The 10,586-nt window shown below is 44.7% G+C and overlaps 1 protein-coding gene across 1 annotated transcript in view; it reads right to left on the bottom strand.

Moving 5' to 3' along the window:
• Positions 1-1,094: 1,094 nt before the first annotated feature.
• LOC103800202 (anaphase-promoting complex subunit 1-like) overlaps positions 1,095-10,586 on the bottom strand; it is a 26,527-nt gene continuing 17,035 nt past the window's right edge. The window contains 18 exon segments of the mRNA XM_009072575.1: positions 1,095-1,246; positions 1,737-1,871; positions 2,387-2,585; positions 2,828-2,923; positions 3,397-3,483; positions 3,846-3,984; positions 5,231-5,298; positions 5,898-5,975; positions 6,645-6,762; positions 7,381-7,467; positions 7,744-7,937; positions 8,223-8,276; positions 8,371-8,461; positions 8,810-8,886; positions 9,566-9,640; positions 10,126-10,204; positions 10,334-10,416; positions 10,572-10,586. The exon segment at positions 10,572-10,586 is cut by the window's right edge and continues 33 nt beyond it. Coding sequence (XP_009070823.1) covers positions 1,131-1,246; positions 1,737-1,871; positions 2,387-2,585; positions 2,828-2,923; positions 3,397-3,483; positions 3,846-3,984; positions 5,231-5,298; positions 5,898-5,975; positions 6,645-6,762; positions 7,381-7,467; positions 7,744-7,937; positions 8,223-8,276; positions 8,371-8,461; positions 8,810-8,886; positions 9,566-9,640; positions 10,126-10,204; positions 10,334-10,416; positions 10,572-10,586 — 1,791 coding nt within the window. The 3' untranslated portion in view covers positions 1,095-1,130.

The raw sequence follows: 10,586 nt of genomic DNA, 5'->3' as shown, positions 1-10,586 counted from the left end.
AAGCTGCACCCAGCTTCCAGGAGAAGGAACATCCAGGACCTTGCAGCTCCTGTGATTTTTCCCTCTGTTCCTGAGTTTGTTTAACTCCCAGAAAGAAGGTGCCTTTGGAGTAGGTGTGTTAAATTAAAGTACAATTAATTTAATTGTATTAATTTATTAAATTAGAGCAACTTCTGAGCAGCTTAAAAAAAGGGGATGCGGGCTGGAATTTGTCATAGGCTCTGTTTCCTTCAGGACACCGAAAACCTCAGTTAATATACATTAAACGTGCTTTTTAATAACATCAGGTAGTTTATATAATTTTTGTACTTTTCCTCTCTTTTTAATCACTCCTGGTTGTCTTCCTCCATCCTCTGCAAAATCCCTTGGCTCATGTTCTCAAGAGTTTGGGAAAACACAGGGAGAGATCAGCACAAATCTCATGGAATAAGATTAAATTTGGAATGAGAATAAGCAAACCAGAATCCAACCCTTTGGATGAGTAGTAACCACTCAATCTGTGGCTGCTTTTTTTGGAGGAATTCCACCTGTTTGATAGAATTAAGCACCTGGAAAGGTCAGAATGGACATGGAACCAGAGCTGCTCAGCAGCCACCGACTAATTGCAAAACAAAGACTAGAAAAAGAGGAGGGAAAAAGAGAGATGTAAACAGCATAGTGGTGAGGATTACACTCAGTGGGGGAGCTGGGCACAGCCTTTGAGACAAAAATAAGTCAATCCCATGGAGGAAACTCCAAGATCCTGCCAGTTCTTGAAAAGCAGGACTGGCACTTGGCTCACCTTCTCTTTCAACCCAAGGGGAAAGGCAAGTTTGGCATCTTCCAGGCTGCCTACACTCTCCAGGACCTCCTGGAAGTGGTTTAAGATATATTCCAAGCAAAGGAGTTCAAAAAGCAAGGAGAAGGCCCAGTTCCCAGCCAAGGTGTTGTGAGAATTCCCCACAAAAGAGACATGTTTAGAAACAACCTTAGTTACAAAAGTAAATTTATTATGACTTTGCTTTACAATTCATCAGAACAACTTATAAATAACTCCTGGTCACAGTTGCCACACCTGGGGATGGGTGGTTTGATGGGTTTGAGGTTGGAGAGCATACAAAACGAAGGACATTTTGGGTGGTGCTAGTGGGCTACAGCACCATGGCCTGGGGGTTGCTGAGGAGCAGGGGAGCGAGTCGCAGCAGCGCACGCACTGGCATGTGCAACTGCTTGAACTTCAACAGAAGCTCTGAGAAGTTTGTGCTGCCTGAAAGAGATTAAAAAAGAGAAGGAAAATAAGCAAGTGGTGGTGTAAGACTTGCCTAAAAAAGAGCTGGAATAGAGGGAGAACGTGGTGGAGCTTTGGAGTTGTTCTCACAGTGATCTGTTTGTGCCAATGCTGGTTAAGGAGTATGTTGATACATTAAAACCATCAGAAATCCTGAATTCCATCAGGAAGAACACCACAGTGAGAACACCCCTGTGTGACACAGGAAACCATCCAAGGTGGATGTGTGGCCAGCACAGGATTCCCAGGATGGGCACCAGGAAGCCTTCAGCCACAGATCCCTCTCCCCACCGAGGTGGTGACATTCCTGTCACAGCCCCAAGCAAGGCACAGAGCTCCCAAAACTGAGGTCCAGCTGTGGTTCTTTTACCTGTGAAACTTCAGGAGAGCAGAGGACTGGGGTATCCTTGGAGGGCAAGGAAAAGCTGCCTAGTGAAAGGATTTCCCTAGATCCTAACTCTAGTCTCACCTTCCAAGCCTCCAGCTGCCAGCTGAGCTGGAGTGGGGACAGAGTGGTAGATGAGGAAGCAGGCCAGCATGCTCAGTTGGGATTCATCTGTGGGCTGCCCACTCAGGTAGGAATGCAGTGAGACATCCCCTCCAGCTGCAAGACAAGGCACACTAGGTGAAAATAGGGAAGCATTTGTGGGGGAAAATAGGATTTCCATGGAAAAAGCCCATTGAAAGTCTCCACCTCCTCACAGAAGGTTGGCTGAGGGCTGGTTGGCCAACCTCCTTCCTTCTGCCATGGCCACACTACACCCAGTTCCCTGCTGTAGTCACCCCTCACTTTTGCTCGTAGAAAATGCTCCTAGTATAATATTAGGAAGAAATTTTCTCTGGGAAACATCACCTAACCCTCCCGCAACTATAAACCGAACTCTTCGGGGAATGTTCCACACCAAACCGGAAATAAGTTGGTTTATGCCTTCCCTTCCCCTTTTTCCATACTTCTGAGGAAAAGGTCAACCTGGATCAGCAAGAATCAGGCTTGGAGCAACTTGGTCTAGTGGAAGGTGACCCTGACATGGAACTGGATGAGCTTTAAGGTCCCTTCCAGCCCAAACCACTCTGGGATTCCATGAGGAACACTGGACTGGAGTCAGGTCATCTCTCTACCTTGAAGCCATTGATCCAGAGAATTATCTATAGTGCACTTCATCACAGGTAGGAATTCAGAGTTCATGAAGAGCCCTCGGTGTGGATTCCTGCTCATCCTCTCCTGGTGACTTCGGGAACTGAAGAACTCCAGCACCAACTTGATCTGCCATAGCTCGAACGTCTCTGACATTTCTCTCCTTTCCAACCTCCTCACCGCCTAGAAAAGGGGAAACACAACATCTGTGAGAGCAGGAACCAGAGGAGGAACAAAACATGACCATGAGAGTGGGAATTGGAGGAGGAATGATGCATTTCTGTCAAACATGAAGGAAATGAGTCCTCAAACCCAACCCTTGTCTCCCCTTCTTCCTTTCTGTCCTCTCTTCTGACCATTCTTGGCCAAAAAGCGACTTTTGCTTTAAAGTGCTCTTTAAAAGAAAAGTAAAAAGTTTACTCCACCTGATCTATGGATATGTATGTGGGCAGCATCTCTGGGTTCTCCTGGGTAACACACTCGTAAAGGATGGAAGAGAAGAGATCCAGGATTTCCTGTTTCTGATCAAAGACATGTGTCAGGTACAACTGATTTCACATTCCTTCCATTAGAGTGCACTGAGATCACAGGAATTTGGGATAGCTGAGAACACCACACAGCTTGTTTTCATCCTTAGGTGCCTTAAACTGTGTTTTATTCCCTCCCCTTAAAGCATTTTGAGCCAAGAAATATCAAGCAAAAAATCCTTAACCCTTCCATGACTTCCCCTAAATCCTTCAGGACACTGACAAGGCTCTCTGGAATTGCTTAACATGTTCCTCAAGGATTATAAGGAATAAAACCTCAATATCAAACCCAAGAAAAATTAGAGGCTCAACACCCTTTTACCCCTTTGTATTTACACTTTAATATGACAAAACATCCCCTAGAATATTCCTTGTTCCTCCTACTTGAACAGCTAAATTCTGCTCTGGAGTTTAAGGCAGGTTTTCCCCACCTTTTATCCATGCTGGTCCACATCAACACATCATACCTGGCCCATATTCACAGCTGGTTTGCAAAAATAATCAGCAAATGAGAAGAGAGCAGGATCAGAGGTGAAAGCTGAAATGGCTTCTGGCTGCAAAAACAAGAGATTAAACCACTCTTAAAAGAAACTTTTCGGGTTTACTGCACTAAAGTAACAGCAATTAACACACAATCCTTCCAGCAGAAGACTATAACCCACATCAAAGGTTGGACTCCATGATCTACAGGCTGGACTCCACGATCTTGGAGGTCTTTTCCAACCAAAATGCTTCTGTGATCAACCACATCACGGGCAAAATGTGTCCAACACTCATGTCTGCCCACAACAGATGCACCTTTGCATGGCTGCTCTCAGCTCCAGCTCATCACTTGCCCCATGAAAGCCAGCAGCCTTCCTTCCCTCAGCCTTTCTCCAGGCAACACTCCCAGTGGGAAGCCGTTTGGGAGCACTACCTTGAACGCCCGTGCCTCGGAGTTGCGGTGAGTGACAGTCTGTGCCAGGAGACTGCGCCAGCCCATTGGGTCCTCCTTGTAGGAAAGCTGCCCAGCTCTCAGCTTTACATACAGGATGCCACCCTTGGAAAGAATTGACCTGGAATAGCACAAGGGAGCTTATTTGCAAGGACACATGGACACAGGGAGGCAGCTTCAAAAGGAAATAACTCCAACAGCTCCTAAATAACAACCCTTAGGCTTTTCATCCTAGTTATTTAAACCCTGTCCTACTTGTGTACATTGTGTGGAGACCTCATACCACCTTTAAGTGTCTGAAAGGGCCTACAAGGAAGCTGGAAAGAGGCTCTGCATCAGGAATGCAGGGATAAGGCAAGGAATAATGAGTTCAAATTGAAAGAAGGGAAATTTAGGTGAGATATATGGAAGAAATCCTTCCCTGTGAGGGTGGTGAGGCACTGGCACAGGTTGCCCAGAGATGTGGCTGCCTCATCCCAAAAGTGTTCAAGGCCAGGTTGGACACGGCTTGGAGCAATCTGGGCTAGTGTATGGTGTCCCTGCCCATGGCAGGAGTGGAACTAGATAAGCTTTAAGCTCCTTTCCAACCCAACCCATTCCATGATACTATCCTATGATTCTTCTAGGATGAGCTCTCAGCACCCAATGGTCCTTTCTCCATGGACCAACAGATGTGCCGTGTGTCTGTGCTGTGCCTAATTTATCCTTCTTGCTGACATGGTGGTTGGACTTGATGATCTCAGAGGTCTTTTTCAACTTAAATACTCTGTGATTCAATAGTGGCATTTAAAACAGCTACAAGAACCATGTTAGTGAGAAAAGATGCAGCTGGTTTCTTCTACTGCTCACTGCAAAGTACAAAGATGAGAATGATTTTCCCCCCTCCAGATCCTGTATTCTGGTAAATGTCTGTTTCTCACAACTGCCCAAGACGTTTTGACTGTGTTAAAAACAGTGAGTAGTTTGTAACATGAGGAAACACCAGAGAAACAGTGTTTCACAGAGCAGCAACAATCAGCTACCTACTGCCTCAACAGTCTGGGAAACATGACATCACACCAAGTCAAAACTAAACTAAAACCGCACGAGTTGGAGCTGCTCTCTGGTGCTGTTCAATCCTGCTGCCAATATCTGTGGGTTTTACTATCAGGTTTTCCCCTGCCCCTGTTTTTTTTGCATGAATTATTCACATCACTAGGTGAAACCAACTACCCAGTTTCTTTCTTCCCCCTAAAGTGCTGTCAGATGCACAACAGTGACCTGACCAAACCCAAGCTGCTTTCCAAAGCGTGGGAGGGTTGAAAAATAACATCCACAGAGATTACTACTAGGTCATGAGTCAGTTAAGCATTATAAAGAATACTTACTGCAGGTGGTTTGTTCCCTTGCTTAAATCTATTAATAATTCCCAGTACCGTGGTCCTTTCACTCTGATCTGTCAATAAAAGCATTTTTATTACTAATTATAACCAAAATCATTAAATTAGGAGGTTTTTTTTACAGAAGCCTACAGGTCTTTCTAGGCCCCTTTAGTGTTGCCCACCCAGAAAATTCAGAGGAAGCATCTATCTTTATGTGTTCTACAGTGAAACAGGCACAGGGAACTCCCTGCTGCACCAGGATCTTGATCAGATCTTGATCAAGAGCTCTCCTTAAACAAGATCAAGATCTTGGCATGGCACTAAGTGCCACAAGATCTAAATTTTACTTAAGGAGAGACTAGATGTGTCACTTAGTGCCATGGTCTAGTTGGCATGGTGGTGTTAGGTCATAGGTTGGACTTGATGATCTCAGAGGTCTTTTCCAACCTGATTGATTCTGTGAAGACCAAAGAGAAGCACTTAGCATAATTTAACAAGTGCTCCAGCTCCACAAGTCTTTGGAGGCATTACAATGGTACAACGCTGTCCAGAGTGAAGCTAAGGGTGACCAGGGAATAAAAAAAAAATAATAAATCAATCACAATCTCTGTTCTTGTCCTCTTTGTGACACAAAAACTGGGTGATTTTCCACTAACATGGAGACTTGCTTTACCTGCTTCAGTAGGTGAAGCTCTGGAAGAAGTGTGGGTGCCATCAGTTCCTCAGTGGCTTCTGCATACCACTGTGTGCCCTTCAAAATGTCACCAGGAGTCACAGATTAGTAAAGGTCATTTTCATGTGAGAAGAAAGAAAAGGAGCAGGTCATGGCTACCAACACCACTGGCAGCAGTCAGGAGGTTTCAGTTCCTGAGCCTGGAGTAAATACATGACTCAGCACTGCCTTTCATGTCAGAAACATGAACTAAGGCCAAGATGTGTTTCCCATCATTGGCAGGTCAGGCACATTGCAACTGAAATGTTAAAGTTTGAGAGGCAAACTATACTGTGAGCATGGAAAACTCTCTGCCAGAACCACAAGGGATCTGTGCTTCATCTCTTCCTCTCAAAATCCCACAAACCCTTTCTTTAGTCCTTTCCTGAGCATCCTCTGTCCAAAATAAACCCTCCACAGAGGACTATGGCTCAAAGAAGATGACCCTGGGCCACTGATGACACACCTGACTGTTTGAAGACTCTGGGGTGACCTTCCTTGCCCTCTTTCTCCTCTCAAGGTGGTATCAAAGCACACATGAGGTGTGAGTGGGCTGAGCACAACCCAATTATTTGTGCAGAATTTGCCTCATCTCCACCACAACTTGAGAACAAACCCAAGACTTCAAGCCACAATGTCCTGGCGAGGCTTCAGTCATCTCCCACACCTTTTCCAAGGCCCTTGGCTCCACATGGCCTCCCACCTTACCTTGTAAGTCACCTCTATCAGGGCATAACAAGGAGTGTTGGTATCCACATCAACGGGAGTCAAGAGCCTTGGCTCAGCCGCCAGCACGTACAGGTGACGCAGAGCCTGGAGGTGGTACCTGTGTGTGGGGATCAAGAGCTCAGGACAGGCAGGGAATTATTCCCAAACACCAAACCATGCACAGCTGCTGATTGACCTGGGAACAGACTGCCCAGAGAGGTCATGGATTCTTCCTCACTGGAGATATTCAAGAGCAACCTGGACACAATCCTGTGCCATGTGCTCTAGGATGGCCCTGCTTGAACAGGGAGGTTGGATTAGGTGATCCACTGTAGTCCCTTCCAACCTGACCTATTTCTGTGAGACTAAAGAGAAGCCTGTAGTCATGGTTTATGGTTTTTAACATGTATGGGTTAGCTAACAGAACAGGACTTAATGAATCATAACCAAACCTGACTAAGAGTCACAAATACACAGATCTTGCACAAAAATCTTTCCAGCTGAGCAGACAACAGGCAAGTCACAGGAGGACAGCACAGAGCCTCAGGAGACTTGCTTGTGTTTGCTCACTGATCAAAGATCACTACCATCATCTTGGATCTTCACTTATTTCTTCTCTTTTCCACTCATTTTGGTTGGAAAACCTCCAAATATGTATTTACAGAGCACTTAGGTAAAACTCCATCATTTGTCTTTGATTTAACTTACGGAAACAGAATCCCTAGCAAACCCTTACCTATTGTCTGTGCTGTGGACAGGGAAGTGAGGGTACAGAGCACACAGGAGAGCAGCGATTGAAGAATTTGAAGTGCTCAGTGAGTATCTGTAGGAAAAAAAAACCCATTAGCTTTTAGTTTCCCACTACAGGTGTTCAAAATATTTTGCTGTCCCAGGGAAGGGAGGAGGAAAGGAATTTACAACGTAAATAGGAAATAAACACAAGTCAGAAACATTCCTATCCCATTTCAGTATCTAGAAGACAACAAGACTACAATTTGCAATACAAAGTGCCTTTATGCATCCATGTGTCATTAAACAGAAGGAAAATGAAGGAAACTGAAAGAAGGGACGAGACCAGTCTTTGGAAATGGCAAACTACCTTCCTCCTCCCAGGAAGAGAAGCCCCAAAGCCATGTGGTGAGCCAGGTGGAAGCCATAGTTCATCTCTCCCCCTGTTTTCTTGTGCATGAAACGGCAAAGCTGAAGCACTTTGAGGTTCCCAGAGCCAGCCATCACCATGGCCAGAGCCAGCAGCAAGACGCTCAGGCACGTTTCCAGATTATAGTGACCTGTCTTCAAGCAGAACAGAGAGGCATCATCACACTTCTGAGGCCAACAGCATGTTGGGGTCGGTCTGATCCGCCACTTTCTACCTCAGAGGTTGTAAACCACATTCCACAGCAAGAGGGAGAATGGGCAACCAGCAAAGTCCTTCAAAATGATTCACAGCCCTGCCACACTCTATAAATAGTGTGTGATATAGGAAAGTAAAAGGGCTGGTTTTGTTTCCATTAAGGGTAATCACAGTACATCACACACAGGAGCCTTTTCGCTGAGAGAAAACTAGAAAGAACTTACTATCGAAGCCGTCGGTGCCGACAAACACTTGAGGAAATCTGTGGCATATTTGTACTGAAAAGAAAAGAAATGCACACTAAATATAGAGCCAAAAGAGAAGTCACAGCTCTCTGGAAATTGAAGGGGGAAAAAATAAACCAGCTCTTACCAAGCACTGGAATGCTGCCAGGTTTTCTGAGCCAGCAAAGCGAAATCCCAGGGCCAAACAGGCTCCAGCAATGATGTAGACATGAGCTTGTCTGAGGGGAAACATAAACAGGAAATGACTAAATGCTTCTCTTTTCCTCATCTGAATACACAGCACAAAACAGTCATTGAAAGAAAAAAAGAGGAAAACTGAAAGGAAAGACTCATCCTTTTCAGAAAGGTATCTTATGTAGAAGGCCTCTGCTTTACAGGACAGGAAAGTTGGGAGTGGGAAGTGTCTCTGCCCATGGCAGGGGAGGCTGGGACGAGATGATATGTAAGGTCCATTCCAACTCCTTAATATTTTATGATTCTATGAAATTCCCTATGGGATTTATTGTGCACATGGGTATCTCTAGGAAAGATTTTTTTCAGAGAGGAATTTTTTGGGTGTTACTCACGCCAGAGTTTCTAAGCTCAGATCTTCAGAGGAAGGCAGCTCTGTGGCATGAAGGGAGATAATGTTCTCTCTTATGATCTATTGAAAGCAGAAGGGAAAGATGAATCCAGGGAAAAGTAACTATTAATTGAAACTATGGCCATCAAGGGTTCCTAAGTGATACAAAACAGGTCTGTGTCAAGTATATAAAAGCCATTTGGGTTTTTTCTCCTCACTTGCACTTCTGATCCAAAAGGGATGCTTTGCATTGCTCCTGGTGCCTTAGAGAATTCCAAAACAATGGCAACACTGTGCCAGGAGTACATAGCTCAGGTTGAGACCTCAAGAGGCCACAGAAACCATAAGCATCCTCGATTTCTCAGAGGTATTGATCTAATATGGTCTTAAATTCCATGCAATATCCTGGAATCTCCCTGGTCTCACTCTTGAGGAAGTCATTCCTAGTGCTCAAGTGAAACATTCTTGCAGCAGTTTTGCACCTGGTTTCTTCCTTGGGCAATGTGGAGGAAAGTTTAATCCCTTCCCTTCCACGACATCATTTTCTGTCTTGTGAAGTTGAATCACTCCTCAATCCTCTTCTTTCTAGTCCCAAAACACTTCAGGGATTCAATGGAACAGTCACCTCTGTCACATGAACACAATTAACATCCATGTGCTTGTGCAGCTCAGGTGACTATGGAACTGTTCACAGGCAGAACCATCCAGTGAGCTGTAAAAACTGGGAAGCAAACACCCCAAAAAACAAATAAACACCTACTTGAGGCACATTGCTGTTGACCCACTTGGAATTGGGCAGGATGTCATCCCACAAAATCAGGCATCGAGCCAAGGTCTGGAAAAAGTGAGAGAGCCAAAACATGAGGAAGAAGAACCATTACACAAACATCAATGGTATTTTTAATGTCCTAACTGCATCCCAAGAAACAGCCAATTCAGCCGCTCATGTTTTTCCTTGTTTCCCAGCTTTTATCTTAACATATGTAAATTCTTCTTTCAGGAAAAAGAAGCCCAGAGGAACTTCTTGCACGCTCAGTGTCTTTAGGAGGTAAACATGAAGACTCTGTACTTAGAACTTAATTTACTGGGAAAACTATAAAAATGTATCTAAATATTTAATTTCAAATTCCACATAAAACGAGTCAAATATTTCTCCATGAAATCTGTGCTGCATGACAAGCAAACCACCCTACCACAAGCAGGAATTGTTAGAGGGGATGAGTTTGGCTGAGAAGCAACCAGCTATTCAGAGGATTCTGGATGTGACTGAAATTCAAACCCATCAAATAGACTACAAAATTAAAGCAGAGGAAATCTTACCCTCAACAAAAGGAACTCTGGTTTTACAAAGTCCAGCAAATACATGGTATCTGGTGCTTCCAGCCAGTCAGCAATGGATCTGCAGAGCATGGCAAAGGAACAGGGTTTCCAGGTCATATCCCAGCAATTCCCAAACTGAGCAGAGCCAACACTACGGCAGTTTAAGCTGCTGGCACAGCTTTTGGCTGAGCAATTCCAAGGTCAATACCTGTTGTTAGTCTTTAGGTAGATCATAGCAAGTGCAAGTGTGGCACCCGGACATGTCACATCCACGTTGATGGTGTCTCCTTCCTGTAGAAACACAATTCCAGACAGGATTACTGGGAAAGGAATGATCTGTAGTCAGGTGCATATGCACCCAAAGTCAGCTGGAGCATGGAGACACCTCTCAGGCTTCCAACGAATGCTATTTTCTGCTTAAATGAGCCCAAATTTGCAACACGTACCTTGATTTGGTAACT

The sequence above is a fragment of the Acanthisitta chloris genome, unplaced genomic scaffold, assembly GCF_000695815.1.
Source record: "Acanthisitta chloris isolate BGI_N310 unplaced genomic scaffold, ASM69581v1 scaffold17220, whole genome shotgun sequence".
NCBI lineage: Eukaryota > Metazoa > Chordata > Aves > Passeriformes > Acanthisittidae > Acanthisitta > Acanthisitta chloris.
This window is presented reverse-complemented; position numbering and strand designations above follow the sequence as displayed.